We start from the raw sequence: 25485 nt of genomic DNA on the forward strand, positions 1-25485 counted from the left end.
ATACAAAATTTTTAGTTCCGTGTTAATAAAGCACTTAAAGCTTTAAGTATGGCTAAATGCTTTTTTCAAAATTAAATATATCACTCCTTAGGTGGTAGTGGCCCCAAGTTCAGTAAAGTTGGAAAGATATTCACAGATTCGGATTTCCAGCATCAATAACTCATTAGATATAGGTTGTCAAAACATAAACGGTGCCTCTTTCCCATTGTTGCAAGGCAGACAATGTGCTACAAGCCCAGTTTTATCAAAAGTAGCTGTCTTTCAAGCTACAGGAATAACACTGGTGTCTATGGAGTGAACAGGGTCCGTCTGCAATTTGCAAAACCGCTGCAACAGTAAAGAGAGACAAATATTCAATAACTTCACTCTTATACATTGTAGTGTCACTAAAATCACTGCAGCCTTCAACTGGCTCCTGTTGACAAAGTGTTTTAACAGAAATGTAAATGCTGTAATTTGATTCTTTTAATGAACCATGTAACTTGAATGGATGTGATGCTGGTGTGACCACAGTGCACACGTCTGATGTTGCTCACAGTGGTCCAAGGGACGCTCAGGGAGTTTGTGTGTTTGCTCACACTCAGGAAAAATTACAGGGAACATTGCTTAGGAGCAGAGTCTTGCTTCTAATAATTTTGACACATTTAGGTAAGAAAATCATCTCCTTTCAGCTGTTTGTAATTCTTGTGGAACAAAAAGTTGCTTGCTTCACCTGATTGCTCTGACCGTCTCGTCATCTTTGTCGCCGTCTGTGCAGGAACCCTCGATGAAGAACATTTTCTCTTCGGGGGTGGACGACTCGTCCTGCTCGTCCATGCTGTGACCTCCATCGCTGTTGACGTCACAGTTGTCCACCTCCATCGTCGCCTCCGAGTCCAGACTGGGACTGGCTGGCTCTGCCGAAACAAAAAATTGAGACACTCTGGGCTTAAAAGCCTCTACAAAGACGTCACAAAGCTTCAGGTTTTCATTGAGCTGCAGTTCCTTTAATAGCCGGTAGGTGATAAATTCAAAAACTGAACTGAAACGATTGGGAAAACACTCTTCATCTCTCCTGAAATAATAGTTATGAATGAAGTGTTTGACAGCAAAATAAATGACGAACATTATTTTCTGATAACACAGAGATAAAAAGTATAAAAGAATAAAGGTATTTTGGGAGGCCAGGGACATCTATTTTTATCTTACAGGGAACTTTCAGTTAAAAGCAAATCGTCATCCAAAAGATTATGAAGTGAGTGTGAGGCTGTAGCTCTGCAACAAAACAGCTCTGATCCAAAACTCCATACTTTGTTGAGACAATCAATTTATAAACAATTTTCTCCCTTTTGCTTCATTACAGACTTGACACCTGTCATACAGAGCTGCAACCATTAGTTGATTAATGGATTAGTTGATGGACAGAAAAATAACCTGCAACAATTTTAGTAATCATTTAATGCTTCAAGTATTTTTTTAACCACAAACGGAAAAATATAACAGGATTCCAGATTCATACAATGGAATATTTTCTGGTTTTCTTCATCTTCTATCATCGTAAACTGAACATTGTTGGGTCTCTGACCATGTATCCAACAAAACAAGATTTCTGCAGGCATCCTTTCAAAGCATTTTAAAATATTCAGGGACATTTAATGATCATAAGTTGCGGCCTTTTGTGCTGCAATTAGATACTGAGTGCTAAGTGGGAATGCAGAAATGGAGTCTAGCTGGTGTTTCCGAGTGAAGTGATGGGTGAAGTTAGTATCAGCTGGGCTCAGGTGGGTGGGAACTTTCCCTCCATACGTAGTTGTGGTTAAGTGGTAGCTTTTGGGGGGTTTTAGACAACAAAAGCAGTAAAAATGAGACCAACTCACCTCCATTAAAGTCGACCTCTCCGAGGCAGTCTCGAGGTACTTTGGCTGCACATCTCTTATGGCAGTTGAATTTACAATCTAAAGCAAGAAAAATCAATTTCGAACATTTCAAAAAATTCATCCTTACAAGGAAATGTAATGACAAATATTGATTATTTCATTAGTTAATTTACTTTGGATTTTTTTTTTAGTGCACTGTAAAACTTGTACTTTATTACTGCGCCAAGGCGGAGTTATTTGACGATTGGCATTCGTTTGTCTGTCTGTCTGTCTGTTGGCAACATTACTCAAAAACGGACAAACAGATTTGGATGAAATTTTCTGGGAAGGTCAGAAATGACACAAGGACAAAGTGATTAGATTTTGGCAGTGATGCGGCTTATAGTCTGGATCCGTGGATTTGTTAAAGATTTCTGTATCATTGTGAGGTAGCAGCATGGCGTCACTGTAACTATGACAACAAGTGAACACTACATCAGCTGCCTGCTCACATGATTGTTATCCTACTAAAAACGGACAGTTGCAGACTTATCAGGACTATGAAATGATACAAGGAACAACTGATTAAATTGTGGGGGTGTTTCCGAGTCCCATCAATTCCCGCTGCCTGCTTCATATTTAGGTCACCCGATTCGGTATCTGTACATAACGTACACATGCATAACAAATGCCTGTGCTCATCATTTTGTTTGTGAGCACATCTATATTAAATGGCCACATTCTATAGTGCCGTGATTTCTGCCACAATTTTTTTCAAGATTTAAGTCTTTGGAAATCATATAACGACTCAACAGCCTTGGCAGAGTATTGAGCTCGCATGGTTTAAAGTTGATGATGGCAATGAATTAGGGTTTTTTTTGCTGATACTACATTTAAATTGCCCTGATTTGTAACAATAAAGTTTAGAACAGTTTATTTGCACACAAAAATTTCAAATACAGCAGAAACATTTAGAGAAGTAATTCATTAGTCACTGTGGACCAATCATTTTCGGCATTTTCCAAGTAAAAACATTCTCTGGTAACAGCTTCTTTAAAGTGAGGATTCGCTGCTTCTTTTTGTCTCATGTTACAGCAGAATCAATATCTCTGGAGTCTGGACAAAGCAATTGTATAAAACAATTTAAAGACGTCATCTTGGTCTCTGGGAAACTGTGACGAGCTGCTTCCTCTCTTCTCTGCAATGTTTCTGACATTGTTTGCATGCGAGTGTCGTCACCTTTGCACTGCAGCCCCTGGCGGAAGAGGCCCTTTAGCAGGCGTTTGCAGAACTGGCAGATGGTGGGACGAGTGTAGGTGTGGACGGAGAAGGTATGAGGAACTTTGACCCGACCCAGAACCATCTTCTCCATCCAGATGGGACGGCCGCTCAGCAGGGAGTTACGCTTCGCAGCACCCAGGAGGGGACGCTGTTGAGGAGAGCCGAGAACCAGGAGGGAGAAATGAGAAAAACGAGGAAATACATTTTTTTCCCATTTATATTGACAGAAAACAAACTTTTAAGATTTATACAAGTGATTACAGTTATAATGACACGTATTCTGGGTTTTGAGGTTGTTATAGAAACTAATATTGGAGAGTTTTTTTTTTCTGAACCTCATAACATAAATGTATTATGTGAATGTGAATATATACAAACCAAGATACTGATCGAAACATGCTGAAGCAGAAAAATAAGCTTGTCTATGCTCTCTGGTGGACAAATATCTAGTGAAAACACAGTTTCTAATGCCTATTTCTCTATTCAGCAGCCAGTTCTTTCAGAAGCATTTTGACAAAATATTATGCTAAATAAATGACAGTACTAATTATATCATTAAAATTAACAGATAAATATCAAACATTCATCCTCCAAAACTCTAATTGCAATGGCCACAGACTGCATATTAAGGGTGACCTTTTAAAAGCCACACACCATTTAAATTGATAGTGTTTTCACAGGAAACCAGCAAGATTTTTTTTTTAAAAAGCCTAAAATGATTTAATAAGTACATGTATGTACTTGCATTTATATTGCATTTGTGTCTGTGGTTCCCTGGTATATACAATAATAATCATACTTTGCAGTAGCTCTTCAGTTTATGGTTGGGTCTTTTTAAAATTTCACCAACAAGTGTCAGTTGACTTATTCCCAATAATTGGACCAAGTTTCTGCCTGTGATCAGAGACATCCTCATATTTGCCTTTAGAAAACTAAATCCCATAAATGATTCTGTATTGTAATGGTTAAAAGTCTGTACACACCAACTCAATCAAGTTTTCTTTTAATTTTCTATTTTCTACTCTGTAGAACAAAACTGAAACATATGTTGTTTATTCAGCCACATTATTAATAACTGCACACAGTTAGATTTTACCACTGGGCTCATATTCTTCAGCTTGGTCAATAATAAAAAAGAGGCAATGTTTATTAATGTGAGTGTAAAAACCCTCTCTGATTGTTAGATTTTTGCACTTCAGTTTCCCCTTTTTTGTCTTCGGTTGAACCCAATGTTTTTTACTTTTAACTGAAAGGAAATGAGGGGAACAATCAGGGTTCAGGAGGTTCAGCTGAGACATCAGATAGAAAGATTTGCGCCCTCATCGTAAAAGTAGAGCACAGATGAAATCTTTTCTATCCACAAGAACAATGAATGTCCTTGTACAACGTGCAGCTTACAGACCACAGTCCTGGCAGCAGCAGGAAGCATGTGACACAATGGGCCTGAATTAGTACACAACACTGATAATCCACCTTCTAACATCACCAATTCATCACATTTGTACAAACCTCTTGACATTTAATCAAAGTCCAAATTATCTGAAATACCAAAGGGGACAATGAAACAACTTTAACCTTAAGAGCTGCTTGCTGAGCATGCCCACGTGCTGAATTTCTGTTTGCTCATTTACTGTGTTACGGAGTCCAGATCAGATCAGGATCAGTGTGTGTGCGTGTGTGCGTGTGTGTGTGTGTGTGTGTGTGGAGGTCTGCATTGCTGCTCTTTCCCACCATGGCTGCTTGTTAAATAATTGAATTAACTGATAGTACATCATGCTACTCAGGTCTGCTTGGATCAATCTGAACGGGTCTATTTGGGTCAGATCTGGCTGTGCTCGGCTCTCTTATTTGAAAAAGCATCAGGTTCAGGGTAGTAGTTCCACTGGTCTGTGTCAGACTGGGTCGACCATTTTGGACCCATTAAAGCTTCTGGTGTATTGGATTTAACTTTATTGTCATTATTCAGAATATTAAGACAACAAAATGCAGTACTGTGAACATGCATGTCCACGTTGGCCTGCTGCATTCTTTCCTCTCTGTGTTGTGATGATCCAGTGTGTGTGTGTGTGAGGGTGTATGTGTGTAACACTGTGATGGAGCTGATAAAAGTGTGTTTGTTCCAGTCGGTGTGAACCTGACAGTGACTCTCCCTGTTTGGATGGGATGGAAAATCAAGTGGTTTGCCTCAAGCCATCGGAGAGCAAGTGTGCGAGTTTGTGTGTGAGTGTGTGTGCGTGTGTGTCACTGCTGGCATTGGCTCATCAGTGGCACAATGTACTGTAGATCTGCTGGAACGGAAAGTGTGTGTGGGTTTACATTCAGGTCATTCATTCTGCATCAGAGACAAACCAAACCAACCTCGACCCTTATTTCATTTCACAAACGTCCCATTGAAATGTGACCCATTTGTGTTCCTCTGACATTCTGAAAGAGCATAATCTTGATGTTGCAATCTGAATGAATACCAGTGTGTTGTGTTCTTGCTAACAGCTGACACTGAATATGTATCTGGTCCTGGACTGACTAATGTGACAGATGTCAGGTGACCGTAGTAAACCCACCTCCTCCTGAGGCATCGGGGTGAACTCAGTGGAAGGTGGACGAGCGACAGACATGATGGCGCCCGGCAGAGAGACGTTGGACAGCCGTCTCTTCTTCACCCCACTGCAGTTGTTGGGGATCTTGAACGCACACCGTTTGTGGTAGTTGAGTCCACATCCTGCAGAGGAAAAGCTTTGTTAGCTGCTGTTCCCTTCAGTCTGGTATCAGTTTGTGTTGGCATGTCCTCATCTGATTGTTTCAGACAAACTCACGTCAAACTTGAAGTCAATATCGGGACCAAATGTCTGAGACAAAAGACCATTTCCACATGTTAAGACCCTGGATACAACTATCCCCCTCACTGCTGCACCTTGGTTTGTCAGTTTTGTATTGTGATTTAGACTAAATAAAGTAGACACAACACTGAGATTAACAAAATTTAAAAAAAAGGTGTGTGCACAAAAATGATAGACCAAAAAACAAAAACCTTCATAGCAAGAAAATGGTAATGTCTCTACACTGACAAATGGAAAATCAAATACTTCAAACAATCAGTGGCAAGCTTCGACATTACGTCCCTACAAAAAAATGAAACAATCTGGTTGTTGTCTGAACCCCTCTCTGTTAGCAAAGTTACATATTTAGAAGTTTTCCTCAAGAAAGATCCCTTGATGCTATAAAAATTGACTTAGATGTAAATCTATGAAGTCCCTGCTCTCTGTCCACCCAACCATCTGCAGCTCAAGCACTCCAGCTTACCTACAACCCTCCTCTAACACTGTGCTGTATGACACCAAATGCTAAGTTGTAATACTGGGGTAATTCAGTCATACATAAACTGGAAAACCATTCACAAGAAGAATGAGGATACACTGAGTGCCAGTCTGCAATTAGAAGGATTAATTAATTAAGTTTGTTGTGTATGAAACCCCAGAATTTGAATCCATATTGTCAATGGTACACTGCAGATTCAAGATGGAAATGTTCAGCTATGGTGATGACTGCTTATTTCGCTCATGATATGTCTTTATGAAGATAAAAAAACAAAATATGGAGAAATTTCAGTGGGAGCACAGCAGCACACAAACCTTGACTTTTTTTTACTAGGTGTACTTTTAAACTTTAAACAACCAGGTTTGCTGTTTTCCTCCTTTTTTATCTTAAACGGATGCTAGTCAACCCTCAGCTATAATTCCTTATGGCAAGAAAGTGAATAGTCACATTCCCTCAACTATTACTTCAATGTTCTGTTTCATGGAAGTGTATGAATAAGACCATTTAGAGAAAATCAAATGGTTCATACCAGTAGAACACTCACAACCAACTATTTGTCTGCATGATTGTACAAGGTTTTTATGCACTTCGGGATGTGGTTACTGGGATTGTTTACCAAAATCAGATGCTTTAATCATGCTAAACTACGACTATCAAGCTTGTTTTTTTTCTCATCCTTCCCTCCAATCAGTCAGAGTGAGTGGGCAGATCAGATTCTTCTGTTGTTTCTCAGGTCTGAATACTCTGTTTTTCACCTTCCCAACGACTTACATAAGCGGAAGCCGCATTTCTGCGCTGACAGCCGCTCTGCTCCTCAGAACATCAAGCGTCTCTTTTCTCTCTGCTTGGCATCACTACAGTTACAATTCGCTCTGAGGTTTTTGAGCGCCGAGATCAAAACATTAAAGACGAGGCTCTTTGAAAAATAGTTGCAGGAAGTCACCGAGTCAATGAAGACATCCTGCTGTACAGCCACCGCAGCTTTGATTCAGGCCTGAAAACCAGCGTATGAAACCCCGTGTGTCTGTTGGCCGTGAGCCCGGGCCTCGATTCGAGGTGCTGATTGGGTCAGCGTGGACGTGGCAGAAATCAAAGCCGAGGCTGAAACCAGAGCAGCCACCGTGCATAACCTCAGTGAACATAAAACTTTATTAAACCTGTTAAAGCAAACATGACATCACGCCGGATTAAAGCTTCCATTTGTCTGAGGGATTGAACAGTAAAGTTTTATATGCATCAAGATCAATTTTCAGTCATCGATCGCTCGACAAGCAGCTTCCTATTTCTCTGTTACACTCATTAAAATTTGATTTCTTTTACATCACCACAGAGACACTGGCTACAAACAACCTCATGTCATAAAGTGAATCGACAGGAAGCTGTCTGGATTATTTTTAATGCCCACATCCACATCCATTTCTAAATCAAACACTTCATGCTCCTTTTTGCAATTATTACAGAGCTTTAAGTGAGCGATATCAGAAGTCTGTTACCTTTGTCAACATGACAGAAAATATCTGACAGTGAAAACCTGACTAAATCTAATTCAGGAGCTATGATGAAATGTATGAATTGGTTCACTAGTGGGTAAAAACAAAGCGATCAGAGTGGACAGACATTGACTGACATCAGTTCTTTAATGCAGGCAAACCTTAATGCTGGTGTCATGTTCTCTTCCCTCCACGATGGTAATGAGCAATATTTCATATTAATCAATGTTTATGTGCTTCCCTCTCAGGTGTGCTCACTTCAAACTGATCTGTTCGGTTTCTTTGGTTGTAATGACAGGTCCAGGAGTTTTGGTTTTCAGTTGTTTTAGGTGTAGTTTTCTGTTTGGTTTAGGTTAGATGAAGAGCTGACATCTGAAGGCCCGCTGTGTGGTTGGCCTGGGTAGCTTCCCTTCTTGTAATTCTGTTTTCTGGACCCGTTACATATTTTGTTGGTTTTGGAAGTGAAAAAAGGCAAACAGCACAGATGTCAAGATGCTAACCAGACCAGTAGTAGGAGAAAGTGATATCTGCTGATAAATGGTGTTGTTAAGATCACTAAAGCTTTATTTTTCATTCCTGAGTCTTTTTCTTTGTTTACAACATGTTTTTTTTTATCACTTGTGGACATTAATTCAGTTGATGCATTTTTTAATTTTTTATCTTTAGTGTCTCCCTCATGACTTGCCACGATATCGCAGTGGTGGGGTTTGTTTGTCCCTTAGACAGAGCTTTGTTGGCAACTGATAGACCCTGATAGTGTCTCCTAAGGTAAATTGGACCTCAGTAAATTGTGAGTCGGGGAATGGTGCAACCTTACCTAGACCAGGGCAGACCAGGGCCCTCTTCTAGAGCCACATCTGGGGGCTCTAGATGTGGTGCTAGAGCCTTGACCAATGGGGCACAGCCTCATGGACCGCCACCCAGTGGGCACACCAGTGGCAGACAAAAGAGGGAGCCTAGGTGTGCTGACCTCTAGTGCTGCAAAATGATATGAAACATCACTTCTGTGGTTGGGCTCACCTCCACGCATAACAATGGTTCTTGAATCAAAGTCCTGTAGAGAGGCTGGAATCTCTGTTTTTGCAGAGTTGTTTATGTAAGAGGCACCAAGTGGTGGGGGGACACTCATAAATCCCCGGCTGGGCACCACTGCATTAGGTTGGGTTGTCTCCCCTGAATCTAAGTGTTACTGATGGGAAGGATCTGATTGTTGTGAGAAAAATGTGATACTGGCATTCTATATGAAGCATCAGCCCATATCATTCGATCTCTACACTGTAGCCTTTTCCACAGCTTTGGTTATGGTGACTTACTACTTCACTACTGGAAGAGACCATCCATGCAACTGTTTTATTTATTTTCTGTGAAATTATCACTGCAGGCAAGTTATTTATCATTTAGACTGACCTGCCTGACTGATCCTTTATGTTTGCTTCATCCCTGTGGGTGGAAAATAACCCTCCAAGCAACAAAAATCCAAGAGATTTCATCAAGTCATGTCAAACAACAACAACCTAGTTTGTAGCTTGATGAAACTTTAAAACGTGTATGTGTGGGTTACTGAGACATTGCAGTTCCAGTGTGTCAGCCAGATGAAATATCTTCTGCAATGTGTCTAGTGTGACTTTATACTTTGGATTTATGGGCTTCTTACCAACATAAATAGAGTCCATTCACCCATATGCAGGCAGTTTAAACCCCAGCAGCACAATAATGATAGCAAGGGTCCAACCCCAGAAGCTGCAGCACATCCTTACCTTCACATTTGAGGCCCTGTCTGACGAGCCCCCACAGCATCTCCCCACAGTCGTCACAGAAGGCCGGGGCCTTGTATGAGTGGACGTACAGTGTGTGAGGCCGGATCTGAAAGTCCTCCTCTGTGGCAAGAGCTGAAATGCAGAAAATACATATCAGTCAGATAAAAAACAACAATATGGGATGTTTTCCATCATGCAGCCAGTTTGGATAAACGAACAGGAGATGCTGTCAGTCTTCTGTACTGCTATAATCTTGGGTCCTGAACCAAACATTGCTGCAGATCAAGCACAGCATGGCAACTGCACTCACCAAAATCAATAGTGTTTCTCAGCAGGACAATGTGGAGGAACATGACAAAGAGCCCAAGGTCAGATTTAGAATCAGAATCAGAAATATTTTATTGATGCCCGATGGATAATTGCTTACATTACAGGAGGGTGTTGGTCTTTTAATGTTGTGGCTGATTGGTGCATTTATCTTGTTGATGCTTCATTTTCCCTCTTATCCACTGTGACCCAAAACATATTCAGATGATTAACAACTTTCACAAAATTAAAATGATAGGAATGAAAGGAACTGAATTCCAACTCTGGCAAAACAGACTAAATCGGAGTTGTGGTGTCGTCATAGACATTGATTTCCGTCTTAGAAATATTTCCAAAGTCAGAAAATACCTTACTTTTCCAGATGCCAAGAAACCTTTTCATGCATTGTTCACAAGAGCTTTAACAAAAACAAAATTGCTTCAATTTGACACTCTTTACTTTGACTTCCTGTCTCAGAATTGATGACAAGTAAGTAAGTAAGTTTTGAATATCTTAGCATGTCTGTACTTCGCTGACTGTCTCTATCTTTCTACCTGCTGCCTTGAGGGCATCAGCTATACCAACACCTGAGACTCTGAAGTCTGAAAAGGCAGCCTTTTCTTACCTTAATTCTCTCTCTGCCTCATTTCTTACTATAATGTGGCATGCAAATTTTGTAAACTCTATTAAGAAGCATCATCTTTTCGATCTCGCCTAGCCCTAATGCTTAATAGTATATACATAATTTCACTCTGTTTTATTGCATTTTAATTCTGTTTGCCAATGTGTCATTTCTTTTAAATGTGTTTTGTATGTACTGAATATGCAATGATGACAAGCATATTGAGATGAACTGGATGGGCTGCACAGTGGCTTGGTGGTTAGCACTTTCACTTTGCAGCTAGAAGATCCCCGGCTTGTGTCCCGGCCTTCCTGGGATCTTTCCGCGTGGAGTTTGCATGTTCTCCCTGTACATGCATGGGTGTTCCCCGGGTTCCAGCTTCCTCCAACAGTCCAAAAATATGCTGAAGTTAATTGATAATTCTAAATTGCCCGAGTGTGATTGTTTGTCTGTATATGTAGCGTCATGTCCCCTGCCTTCACCCTAAGTCAGCTGGGACAGGCTCCAGCATCCCTGCAACCCTAGTGAGGATTAAGCGGTATATAGATAATGGATGGATGTATGCATGAATGGTGCAATACAAATACAACACACTAAAGCTTGTTTTGTCTGTCTTGGGAGATCCTCAGTAGTGCAAATGCAGATCTATCAACCAGAGCTCAGGTAGCAGAGGCAGTGTGAGCTGTAACAGTAATAGAGAAATAAAGGAGGCTGAGCTCTGCAGGGTTTTGCAGCAGCAGCAGCAGTAAGAGGTGCAGGAGGAGGAAGTGGTCGTGGGTTTGCGCCCGATGCGGTTCGAATGTGTTTTCATCCTCCTGTGTAATTTAAACCTGCCGCTGCTGTGCGTCTGGGTGTTCAGCTGTTAAGGTGTCAGTTTTAGTTTTTACTGGCCAACCTGTTGACACAACTCAGGAAATGACAATCCTATACACAATATTATGGTTAGAGCGAGGGGTGACCCGGGGCGACGCCGCGGTGGAGGAAACAAGATCTGGGCCGACCTCACCTCTGCCTCACAGGTGAGATTAACAAGAGTGTTGAAGAGGCAAGGAAGCTGAGACAAATCAAATAATAAAGAATAAAATGACACTTTTAAACCTGCACTGGCAATGTTCAAATTCACTTATCCATAATAACAGCTAATACTGTAAATGAATGGGCTTCTACTCATAGTGATTTTGATACAATAAATTTAAATATTTTGATGTATTTATTATTTTTGTTTTATAGTTGTTGATTTACAGATGATTGATATTATTAGCTGCCCAAATACAAAGTGCTGGAACCCATTAATATTTGTTCAGATTATTCTACTTTTTCACACACTAACACCCTCAGGTTTACTGACCCTGACACACATCACACTGTTGTTTAAGTAGACACATGCAAACTAAGAAAAGATCTTCACCAGTCTAGTGACACACACATTTCGTGAACTTGGTGCAACGTGAGAACACAATGCAAGCAAAGAAAAAGCAAGCAGGTGTTTTTCTAAACTCAGCTTTGATGAACTCTCAGTGCCACCGTATTAATCTCCTAAAAGCGCCTGGAATTTTGGAACTAAACTACTAAAACAACACATTCTGGCAGACAAAGGCATTAATTTTAAAAAAAAAGAATAGATTAAGGCAAAAGCTAATTTCCTACCAGAGAGCACCACCTCGACCAGGTCACCCTCGTGGATCTCCTCCGCTGAGGTCAGACGCTGCAGGATGTTGTCCGAGCTCAGGTCATGACGGAAGAGCAGGATCTTGTCGTACATTCCGAAAAATCCGCATTCAGGAAACTGAGCAGGGAAAAGAAGAGGTTAGCTGCAAGTCTATAGCTGAGTTATCACAGGTTTACCCTGAGTGCAAATAAACATGCACAGAACAAAGCAATATGGATCAAATCCTCTAACACACTGTATGTAATACTACATAATAATGGTGTTAAGTACAGTGCTGTGGTTTGAGGCACTTAAGATATTTTGATTCTTATCCGGGAGGTATCTGATTATTCCAAATTCATTCTGAGGTACAAAAACAAACCCAAACATCCATCCAGATGCATAAAGAACTACAGTATTGTCCACTAGAAGAACAAAGAGTCCCACTTTAGAATAAATCAAATGTAAAAAAAGCAAAATATGAAAATGTGCATGTTTCTGTTTGATGACAATTATGCTATTAGAAAATGTAATATCCTGTGTAGAAGAGTGAAAATTTAGCCATGTTAAATCCATACTTTAAGGCCTATTTTAAATCAGAAAGTTCCATGAAAATTGCAGCTTTATTGAAGGTGATTTTTCCAGTGAAATATCTTCATGTCCTGTGTGTGCATCTTGTTCTCACAGCAGCAAGGGACGTTTTTTTCATTACATCAGTCTTCATTGTGATCCGGTCTGTTCCTAAAGTTAAAGATTACCTAACCTTTCAACATGAGGAACACATGACTGTGAAGACACTAATTCAGAGAAATACCACACTGGGAAACTACCAGCAGCCAAAACACTGCTGAAATATTTTGACTGTGGCTGCTGAATTCATTTCCACTGCAGGCAACCAGCCTCCATATTTGGCCCTCTGTTCGTAAAAATGAAATTTTCTGGTTAAAAACGTGGTGGTGTCTCAGCAGCTACAGCTCCTTTCCTCTCTATGAGGAACCTTAAACATCATGTGGTGTCTGATTCAAGTCTGATGTAATGCCTTTTCTCTCTTTCTGTTGCAGCGTTCCTCAAACAATTCTATCAAATGTTTCAGTGCATGTCTAGTCTGCTGTGCAATGAACATAAAGCTTAAAATATAATATGAAATACATGAATGAAAATCAACAGTCAGTTCCCATAGCTACACAGGTCATCTAAGATATGCTTTCAGGTTTCAGCAGAACTGCTCAAGGTTTCTTGCTCTGGGGGTTCAGGCATATGGGTTCTGTAAAGTGTCTTGAGACAATCTGACCTGTAATTGGCGCTACATAAATAAAATCTAAATTGCCCGTAGGTGTGAAGGCAGGTGTGATTGGTTGTCTGTATATGTAGCCCTGCAACAGACTGGTGACCTGTCCAGGGTGTCCCCTGCCTTCGTCCAAGTCAGCTGGGATAGGCTTCAGGCCCCCCGCAACCCTAATGAGGATTAAGCGGTGTATAGATAATGGATGGATGGATTTCACTACATTTAACAAAATACTTTTGCTAGTGTGAGAAATGTATCAGCTTTCAGAAAATTTAAAGTCAATATTTTCCTGAAATATTTCTAAAATTCATTGTTGAAAAATGTGCTTCTTCTGTGTCAGTATGTCATTGTAGTATCATGAGGGCAGTGGTGGTGTAACGGTTAAGTTTCTGGGCTACTGATCCAAAGGTCAGAGGTTCAAACCTCCATGCGACCACTGTTGGGCCCTTGACCGAAGCCCTTAACCCTTCCTGCTCCAGGGGCGCCGTACCATGGCTGACCCTGCGCTCTGACCCCCTCCAATTGGGGGGATATGCAAAAATCAGAATTTCCCCTTGTGGGATTAATAAGGGATAATATAAAAAAAATGACGCCAGCTGTTTTAGACTCCAGTCATTGTTCAGCTGTAGTCAGCGGTACAGTTTTAGACACTGGTGGAAGCAGAAGTTGGACTCTGTTCAGTGTCAAAGTTTCCAAAGACCCAACACCTCAAAAGTATGGGAGTATTTCAAATGATCATATAACAAAAAGGGGGTTTGTAAATTGTGGAAACCTTCAATGAAGAACCACAACAGTACAATGCAATGATTCCACACCTAAAGAGAAAACACACAGATGCTATTCCAGGCATTTTATTGTTCTGTTGTATCTGTTTGCTTCTCTCCTGCTCCCTGTGCTCACATGTTGTATTTAAATACAGACAAATTCCCAGCAAGGCTGTTCTCTTTTCCTGTAGTTACATTTTTATTGTTAGACAATGGAACAAATAGGAAACAGTGACTGAAACGAGAAGCATTAAGATTACATGTTAACCAGCAGTCGCTTTCAAGGTACTGTGCTGCACTGCTAAAATCCAGATTTTGCAACCGCATTGTCGTCCAAGAAACTCACCACACACAACTTCTGCAACTGCAGCAAAATGATACCACAGTTTCTAAGAACTAAAGGTGTAAACATTTCTGTAACACTTCATCAACAGACAACATTTAGTTTAAAGGAACCACACCAAGTTTGAGTTCCTTTACTTTGAAGTGTACATACTTTACTGTGGGCCATTTCAATGCATAAGTATTCTGACTTTCCCGAGAGCAACTGGTTTCAATACATTTCTGTACATCATTCCTCTATTATAGCGGCATGTGAGACTCTCCTAACATGATATCTGTTTACATTTGGTAAATAAGTAAAGTTAAATTGTCATTAAGTGGTACTGTAGCTTTTAGGGAAGATTTATTTCTTTAAGTTTCCACTGCTCTCTCTCTTAATTACCTGTATAATATAGCTATCACCCTTCAGTGTCTTTTGTAAAACAGGTAGCACTTAGTTTGTATGATTTATAGTTAAGGGACTGAAACACTGAAAATCATTGGTGTCCCCTAAGATTTGTCTTAATTGGTTGGACCTTGTGTCTGTGCCCTCATGTGAATGATTCACCCTACCCTCAGTATTTTCAAATTGAAATGTCATAATTTGATGTAAAGACTAAATCTTAGTTTCATATAAGTTTAATTAAACTAACATGTTTTAAAAGAAATTACATTAAAATTCACCAAAGTTTTTCAAAATCTTTCATAAAAAACATCTGATAAACACTTCTGAAATGGATAATGTGTGCTTTCATTGCACGGTGAAGGGGAACGTTGTTGTGATAAAGTGCGTACAGTGGATTTGGGGTTCAGCAGCTTCTGCAGGCTGCAGAAGGGCAGGTGGAGCAGCTTCCTGCTTTGTGTTAGCAGGATGTTAGCAGTGTGCAGGTAGCATGCAGCATGGATGCAGCAGCGCACACTGACAGCAGGAAACCGACCGACAGGTGACAAGGCAGAAGCTGCACCGATCACATTAGATGTACTGCACACAGACACACATGCAGAAAGTCTATCATAAATTATGGCTGAGGTCCTGTTACTGACACCCTGCAGTCATTAGCCATGTGGCTACACACCACCGCTCAGACAAGTAGACAGTGACAGACACAAACACAGGAACAGGACGGCCTGATCCAAGAGAAAGCTGAGTTCTCAGAAGAGTTAAGCTCACTTTGGTCATTCTGTGATGATCTCCTCCTTCAAACTGAAGGACTATATGATAATTAGACAATTTAAAGACACACAACATTCCTACATACAAGTCCTCCACACTGAAAATTAGAAGGGACGTCCCAATAAAATTTTTTTTTGCCTCAATCCAATCCAAATGATTTAATATTTCCCAATACCAGATACCATTTTCCTGGATAATAAACACTTTGAGTATTGTAGTTTAGGTGTAGTGCCAGAGTGTGCCACCAGGTGGAGCCTCTTACTGTTAAGTACTGTAATGAGCAGAGGAGGGAGGCAGTTCCACAGCACCAGAACAAAGTCTTCTGTTACACTTAATGACCTCTAGTCACTGCAAATGTATAAAATCTAGCTGGGATAAACTAGGACAGCACTAAATCTCCTGTGCTCAATTTATAGGAGAAATTAATAAATTACTGGCTGATTGCTGCATTTATTAAGAAAATTATTCACATTTTTTTACCTATATGACAGTAGATGTAAACAAAAAATCGGACTATGGTCAATGTCAACACTGGTAGGTTAAAATGTGATGAGCGGTCCTGATCGAAATTGAAATATCCAGTCTCCATATAGTTATGTTATCTGTCGTTAGGGCTTTGCATTTCTTTGTGAATGTTTTGCATCCTTAGTAATTCTGTATCTTTAGTAATTTCCAATCACTTTATAATCATTGTTTTTTAGTTCTAATGCATCTAGATCATTCTGAGTTTCGTAGTCTTATGAAGCATCTTTGTAGCCATTTTGGGTCTCTTTATAATCATTTTGCACATCGCTGTAGTTGTATTGCATCATTTTGTGCTTGTTTTACAACTCTTTGTGTCAATTTGAGTCTATGTAGTCCTACAGCAGCATTCTACACCAGCTTCAGATGACCCAAGAGTGTAGATAGAGTGTTAAAGTAATCCAGCCTTGAGGAAATGAATGCAGTGGTCACAGTCTTAATGTGATTCAGACAGAGGATGAATCTTAATTTGGTGATGCATCTCTTTACCATGGAATCTGTGACATGGGCATGTAAGTTGGCTGCCGATGGCCCCATTTTGTTGAGAGGGAGCAGTTCTAGACCATCCAGCACTTCACCTCCTGTAGGCAGGATAAGATGGAAGTGGTGGAGGTGGAGTCATTCGATTTCAAAGTGTGTTATCAGAGCAACACTGGAGAGAGACTTTAAGTTTGTGGAAGATGGAGCCAAGCAGAAGTATATGAAAGGAAAATAAAATGAGCACTAAAATGGAACCCTGAGGTACTCCAAAAGTGATTGAGGCAGAAGAGGAAGAAAGAACTCCCAGTTGTAACCACTAAGGACCTGTCTGCTCAGTAGAAGGGAAACCACTCTGACACAGTATCTTGGATGCCAACGTGGTCATTTAGACGGTTTGCCACAGTGTAGTGGTCAACCGCATCAAACTGTGCTGGAATCTCAAAGAATTAAAACGGCAAAACTACCAGTCTAATGACAGTCACAAGTCCTCGACATCCTGGAGAACCTGAATAATGTGTTGTACTGTCGCAGAAGTATCAGTAACCTGAATATACTCCAGTTTCCAGAACTCGCATACCACTACAACTCATTCAGGCTGTTCAGGGTGTGAAAGTGTCAGCAGCTCAAATTTACTGGAAGACATTTTGTGTGGTGCTGGCTTTTTTTAAAGTTATTTTTTTTTTTGGCCTTTTTGTCAGCTTTATTAGATAGGCACAGTGAGAGAGAGACAGGAAACAGGGGAGAAGAGTCGGGGGAAGACATGCAGCAAAGGGCCGCGAGCGGGAATCGAACCCGGGCCAGCTGCATCGGGGACCAGCCCCTGTACATGGGTCCCCCGCTCAACGCGTTGAGCTATACGGGCGCCCGGTGCTGGCTTTTTTAAAGAAAAAAAAATTGTCTAATATTGAGAAACAATCATAGAACATACGGTGGAACAAATACATCTGAGTCTGTCTGTGTATCCAGGAGCAGCTATAAAACCAGGACTAGGCAGGAAGCTGAAAAAAGCCCTCCATGCAGACTGGGAGAGGTCTGAACCAGAAGTAAAAACACTTTTGTTCAGCTGCCATGACGACACATTTGGGCTCCATCCAATCACATTAGAGTCAGTCGTCAGCTGATGCATTCTCTTCTCTGAGGTGAGCAGAGAAACACACTAAGAGTACTGTTAATGGACAAGAGTGTGTGTGTTTAATACACACTGATCCCCTCTTTATGGTTAATCCTCCATTAGCCAGGGATTAACCTCTACACACATACAGCACACACAGCCCCTTTCATTTTCAATAACTCTTCTCTGATGCCCTCACCAAATGCAAAACAGATTTCTGACCACTCCACAGCCTTGTTCTGGTCATCAGGGTCTCAGAGGCCAAAGGCTCCAGGCCCCGCTGAGACCTTTCACCCTCCAGCGAGAGCAGGAGGTCTTGTTGGGCCATGTTTTTTACTGAGCCATGAGAAGAGGGGGGTATTATCCACCACTTCTTAATCGGTGGAGCACTCATACCATTATCAGAGGGACTAAGTGTTCATGGAACCCAATAATCCTGGTTCTAAAAGGGAGGACGACACACTCGACAGGCAGCCTGCAAGCACATACACATGAAGTTCATGTCTGTCTCCTGAATTACTTCCAAAGCTCACAACGTTTCTGGTACTTATCATGCAAACGAGCTATTGTCTGATATAAAACAATTAAAGGCCACAATAACCAAATGACTTTCTGATTTTATCAATACACCAGCTATCTGGGTGCAACGGCAAACTTTACAAAGGATTTATGAGTGTGGGGTCAGTTATGAGCCCTATTAAAGCCTCAGGGTCTCCAGGTTGTGAAACTGGTATATACAGTATATATACAATTTATACAAATAAATACAAATGCCATTTTTTTGTTTTTTGTTTACAAGAAAGACTAACAAAACTAAATTCTACCACAATGACCCAATACTTACAATGTCTTATTTTAATGGAACCAATCAATTTTAAGTTTTAAATGGCTTTTTTAGGATTTGTTTAGTATTATGGCTGTGATTGTACCAAAAGAAATTGGACTTGAAGACCTAAGAGTGATTCTTAATGCAATATACATGCAAATATATGGAGTGTCAAAAACTTTTTTCCACCAATGTATTTACACATGCTGTTGTTAATTAAGGGTTCCACTGTAAAACGAATTTATATTATAATAGTCATAGGGTTTCCTACAGAATGTTAGCAGGCGGAGGTGGCAGGTAGAAGCCAGGGTGGTCGGTTTTAACTTTGCTGCGGGTTGAAAAATAAACTGCAGGTTCCAGGATTTACCACTACCAGAAGCATTGAGTCAACAAATGTCGTTGAGGAGATTAAAACGAGTTCTTACAATACAAAAGCAAAGCAAAGCAAGTCCAACATGTGGATAAATATCCCAGTTGTTACTGACAAAGATTTGTAAGATTTGGACTATGTTACGACAAACGTGGACAGTGCTAACATACAGCAGATTCCAATCTGCCACCTTTGAGTTGAGACAACACTGGCTCTGTTCTGTTCTAATTCCTGTACATTTTAAACAAGATACTAGCGAGAAATGTATGGACTATGTACCTACTGCCCTAGACTAAATAATTCTTATGAATGTAATTGTAATTTTCCAATGTCTCTTTATTAATGCCACACAGTAAAATAATGTTCCATTAATGCAGCAAGAAAAGTAGTTCTACATGTATGAAAACATGTCTGGAGCAGATATTTAACCCTCTGACATGAAGCCACTAATGCAATCTTCAAAGACGTGCTGTCACCTTGCTACAAACCTCTCCAAACGTTTGATTCTCCAGCTACCTTAAACCTGGCATTTGAAGAGCGGTTATGATTACAGCCTCCAGAATTACTTATGAGACTGTGAAGAACAGCAGAAGCTGCAGAAGGTAATTTCCCCGTGAGACTGTTTTCAGAGCTATGAAAATATGAAAATTTACTTTTCCACGTGACATCTTTTCTTCTCATTTGCTGTATATGTGATATATCATAGTGCCACTTCTTTTTGAGCTGATTTTTGTATTTCTGGAGTTATGTTTTGTAAGCATGTCTGAAGTTATGTCGTTGCAACTAGCTCTTATTGTCATTATAAGGTAATGAATTGTGTCGAAAATATAGAAAATACTTATGAAAAGCACCTGGATGTCAAGAAATCATCCTTAAAACAACCTCGAAACCATGTCTCTAATTTGGTTTTGTTCAAGCAGAAGTCTGAAACCCAACAACATTCTGCTTACAATTATATATGGGTCAATACATAATTGCGGGACTTTTTGTAACATAGTTGACATTTTTGCTGTTTTCAGGCCTATAAATCAACATGGCTGCCTATAACCAAACACCACATGGCATTTTTAGAGAAAGATTCTTCTAAAATATTATATATACAATTGAGTAAAATTGAAACTGAAAGTTATTTATAAAGCCATTGTAGTGAACCTGTTGACATGCGATAAATCCACACTTGACTCACACACTACTTTATATTAAATAACTCAGAAAGCCTTGGAGTCTGGCCAGTCTGTTCCTCAGGAGGAAATGACATCACATGGAGCAGGTCATGTGATCTGGAATTAACACACTTCCTTGAGAGGTGTTTTTGTAATGGGTAACTTAGTTGAAAGTGATTTCTTGGACACAGATACAACTTGTTATTTTTCATATAAAATTTGATGTATTGCCAAAAAAAAAACATGATTATCTCAACCTAATAAAAAGAACACAATCAAAACTATTTTTGAATAAGCTGATTTTATTACTGTTTAGCTAATTAGTAGGTGGTTGTTATTAAATTCAGACGGTTATTTAGTTGACATTTTAGTGATATAAACGGTAATTTTTTATTAATAAGTGATTGTTTCCATAATAAATAATTATGAAATTTGTAAAGATACGATCATAATGAACATAAAACACTGTTTTTGTTTTTTTTTTACTTTTAATAAAAACGTATGCAGAAGTATATTATCTCAGAGGCTAAAACCGATAATGTGTTTTTTGCTTTTTTTACTGTCTTTGCTTCAGAAATTACTGAAAAAAATCTAAATATACAGTTGTTCGTCAATCAAGTTATTGTTTCGTCATCAGAATGTTTTCATTCTGTTCTTCATAGATTTCTTAAAAAGTCTATAATTTGTTTTTGACACTAGCAGGGGAAGCTAGCCTCTGCTATAACAGGAAATCTTGATTTAATTTAACAGTATATTATATCACACAACAACATTGTTTGGTGACATTTAAAAAGATCATTTCATTCCTACAACAACCAGCAGTCAGAAGATATACTAAATACCGAATCATTTTATTATTATCATTGTTGCTACAGCTGTCTTACAGTTTTTTTTGTCACAATAAAATATAAACCAGATTTTCCCCAGTATTGATTGACAAACAGTAGTTTATCATGTCGTGACAGCAGTTTATAAAAACATCTGGACCGGCAGCGACGTGAAGAGCACAAACAGATAAAACCGCCATTGTCTTCCGCTGCAGAAAGCTAAGAGCCTTTCAGCTCCAATAAAACTCTTGAAGCCGCTCGGCGTACGCGTGCAATCAGCCTGGAGGGACGGCGCTAAAATGGACTAATGGGAAATATGAAGGCAAACAGCTGTGAGTCTGTTTTCCCTGCATCCGCTCGCCTCTGTCACCTCGCTCAGGAAGCTACAGGAAGCAGCGCTGAGAGGGTCAAGGCTGTCAGAGTGTTGGAGTATGTAGGCGTTTCATTTAGCCACTTGTTGGAGGCTCAGATCGGCGCTGAATGCAACAAATGAAAAAAAAAAAACAATACCTGAGTCTGCAACTGTAACTTAGGAATAAAAAAATGTTCATTTACCACCAAGTGCAGTTTCATCTGGTTTAAAGATTGCAAAATTCCTTCATGGATAATTTAACTTTGCAATTCAAACTCTTTTCTATTCACACTCATTTTTTCTGGTGTTTCTGGCTTTCTAGGTCTCCATGTGTGACCTTCTGACTCTTTAACCATCACCCATAAAGTGACATGCAATTAACCCTCTGAACCTCAGGCAGTTTCTGGATGTCGCATTTTTACTGCAATGTAAAGTCCTTCATCTCTATGGAAACAGCACAATCATGGCTAGAAGTAGAGAGAATTTAGAAACTGGCACAGTTATAATGCCATAAATAATGAAGAAAAGGAAAAATAAAAGTTGATTTCTTTGATTATTCCTTTAGCAAACATTTTAAATACCTGAAATCAACATGTACACCATATTTCCAAGTGCTCACAGGCTACTAAAGATGGCTACGCATACTTTAGATATTTTACTACTTACATTTTAATGTGTTTCCATCCTTTTCTCCTGTCTGATGTAAACACAGCATGAAGTCGAAACGACACAGATCTTTAGTCACATGACTGTTGGATGCAGCTGTGTCATTTATGGCTTCACAGTTTAGGAGCAGAGAATTGTTTACAGAATGTAGCTCGAGCAGGCATTTTATTTTGGGGGAGTTTTTAAATGAGACGTGTAGAAAAAAGGGATTTTGTTAACATCCAACAATTGGTTACATTGAACAAGATCCAGTGTCCATGGACTGTCAAAAAGTTGAAAACTGGATGATTCTTCCTGTTTCTACAGCTTCTGGCTCTAATAAATGGTGTAATTTGGGTAATTTTTAAAAAGACAACGTGTCTTTTAAACCCACCAGTGGGTTTAGGGCTTCAGATAATTAACTGACACAATCACTGAGCTAAATGCACCTTAAATGCTTGGGTGACAGGGTTAGTGCTTGTTTTTCCATGACTTCAGAGGACTGGCACCGACTGACATTCATTTCCTGGAGACTTAACCCCACCATAAACAGTACTTGGCTAACCGTAACCATTACCCAAACCTTAAACCAAGTCCTCATAGGAAACGGGAGGGGACGGTGAGAACGTAAACAGATTTATCCCTGCATGAGTAATACAGGTACACACACACTCACACACACACACACACACACACACACACGCACACACACACGCACACACACACACACACACACGCACACACACACACACACACACACACACACACACACACACACACACACACACACCTACGCCACAACAACATCCTCCCTCCTTTGTGTGTTAAACTGACCTCAGTGCTTCCTCTGGATTCATTCAGGAGCAACACAACCACACCACAAAAAAAGAGCCTCAATGCCAAAGAAGCTCATCCAGCTCAACAACTAACAGAGAGATTTTACAAACGCATCCAAGCTGCTGTGACATTTCACTGATAAAGTTCAAAACAGCAGCGAGACCTTGAGAATAATGGACCACAGAGACACTGCGGCAGCCGACAGTTGAAATTAAAAACACATCTGCTGCACGAAAACCACAAAGAAAACACTCCTCAACTCCAGCCGAAAGGCAGAAGATGAATTCAGCCGTTATTTATCGCAAATCTACTCTTCATTTGAGAGGTTTTATTGACATATAAAATATCTGGGATTTGAAGCAGCTGGTTTTCTGTTCATTATAATCGTATATTTATGAGTCAGTCAAAGATCTTTGCCGCTAAATCTTTACATGTGAGACATACAGGAGATTTTAATGCTTTGGGATCAAAGTAAATCAGATAATAATCTACAGAGTTACCAAAAGGTCACGGTGGGATTGTTTTGTTTTTTTTTTTAAACTACTTCTACATTATCCCACAATAAATTCTGCGTTACCTCGTCTAAACTCTTTGGATACTTGAGTCTTCTGCTCATACTGATAAAATAATGACCATCTGTGGTCTGTGGATGAGACACAACATCTCTTCAAAATAACATCCATCATTTAAAGACACAATTGTTTTCTTTGTTTCCAGCAGAATTGACTCTTTTGGTTTGAAATGTCTTTCAGTGACATTAAAGTTGACATCATGATTTTACAAAGCTTCTTACTTCACTTCAAAATTTAAAAAAAAAGAATTTTAAGTGTTAACACAACAGGTGAAGAGGGGGAGAATTTTCAACATGAAACTTCCCCAGTTGATCACTTACATTTAGACAAATATTTATTGTACGACAAGTTTTTTACTTGTAATGTTGAAATATGCAAATAAGGTATTACATATCTAAAATGGCCTAACAGAGTTTTATTTCCAGAACAAAAATATGAGTTATAGAGTATTCGAGTCAAAATATTATACAGAGTGGATTTTGGGTATCTCTGTTTATCAATTTTATCAGAAAATACTATCAACAGTGAGAATAAAACAATGTTCATCATGTTGCTGGGAAGAAAATCTTCTAGAAATCACGTTATATTGGATGTGCTGAATAAACTCCTTGGTAAAGTGTGAGAAAACACTCATCACCAGTGCATTAATCATCCTACCTGTAATAGTAGACTTTAAGGCCACAAAAAAGTTGTGAATATAACACTGACTTATCAGAAAGGTTAAAATTGTTCACTTGTTAGTAAACTGTTGCTTGTTTGCACATGTAGCAGTTAAAAAACAACATTATCAAGTCATATTTAGTCTCCACAGACTCCGGTGGGAAATATCTGACTCTGTAGCTGAACTGAATGTAAACTGCAACTAGTATACAGTAATTTTCTTGGTAACTAAGAAATGATTAGAGCTAAGTGCACTGAGTTCTGAAATTGCATGTTGGATGGTCCAGTAATGTTCTGTTCTCTCACACTTGTACAATATCGACCAGGGAGTATCTGTGGATGTGGGATTGTCAGTTCATGCCATCACTGGTTAGCATTGTGCAGCTGAGAGAGGAACCCTGCTTTTAAATGATATTGCTTCTACCTACAATTCTATAAGATAACCGGTTTTACATCCTTCCATTGTGGTTTCTTTGAACGACTGTAAACATCTTTGATTTCCGTGGTCAGACAGCAGGTTCTGAGAGACCATAACCAAAGACCAAACAACAGCCGCCTAACCAAACAGGTTTATTTCTTTCTTTACCATAAAGGTTCCAGAGACTTGAAAAGAACCTCTGTTATTGTTGCTTTTAGAAAACAAAAGCACTCGAGCAGTTTTTCCATCGCTCACTATAGTTTTCAGACATTAAAAAGTTGCCGTAACGACCCTGTAAAGTGCCACAGTCAGATTTGGTGACCCTTCCATATGATATCACCTCACCTGGCAATTTGAATGTAAATAAGCACCAGATATCCTGGTTAGATTCGACCCATTGCACAGAGCAAAGTAAACATTAAAGTCAAACCAGTTTCCTTCTTGTAATCAAATGAGGGAAACAAACCCACTTCCTGCCTCCTATCAGAAGGACAGTAGGAGCAGGTGAAGGAGGCACCTGAGGTCATTACATGTTCTCATTTCATGGCTGCAGGTCAGCACCTCATTTGGACACGTTTTAAATGTGACCTTTACACTTCCTAGAGGAGGAAAAACACACCAATCAAGTCTTTCTATTTACAGGTGTTTGCTCATATAAGGCAAATATCTAAAGGGTAGGTTTAGGCAGGGCAGCTAGCAGCACAATCTGCAAAGCTTAACTCACGATAAAATGACTTAAATTCAAATGATTTCAACCTGTTACTTATAAAAACTTCCTGCTGAAGATAGCTAAGCTTCTGGCAGGTAAATTATGAGGCCCATCTCCTGCAGTGAACTGAGAATTCATTTACAGATCTGACTACATATTCACAGACACATAACAACTCTCCTCATACATTTACAA

At 39.7% G+C, this 25485-nt stretch overlaps 1 protein-coding gene across 1 annotated transcript in view; it reads right to left on the reverse strand.

Annotated features, from left to right (window-relative positions):
• Positions 1-25485, reverse strand: part of LOC111583185 (serine/threonine-protein kinase D3-like) — a 59749-nt gene that overhangs the window by 19605 nt on the left and 14659 nt on the right. The window contains exons 3-8 of the mRNA XM_023292150.3: positions 12254-12392; positions 9679-9810; positions 5678-5835; positions 3075-3264; positions 1857-1934; positions 713-896 (exon numbers count right to left, since the gene is read on the reverse strand). Of these exons, the coding sequence (XP_023147918.2) occupies positions 713-896; positions 1857-1934; positions 3075-3264; positions 5678-5835; positions 9679-9810; positions 12254-12392 (881 nt within the window). The remainder of the gene's footprint in view (positions 1-712; positions 897-1856; positions 1935-3074; positions 3265-5677; positions 5836-9678; positions 9811-12253; positions 12393-25485) is intronic.

This window comes from Amphiprion ocellaris, chromosome 12 (genome assembly GCF_022539595.1).
Source record: "Amphiprion ocellaris isolate individual 3 ecotype Okinawa chromosome 12, ASM2253959v1, whole genome shotgun sequence".
NCBI classification, from domain to species: domain Eukaryota; kingdom Metazoa; phylum Chordata; class Actinopteri; family Pomacentridae; genus Amphiprion; species Amphiprion ocellaris.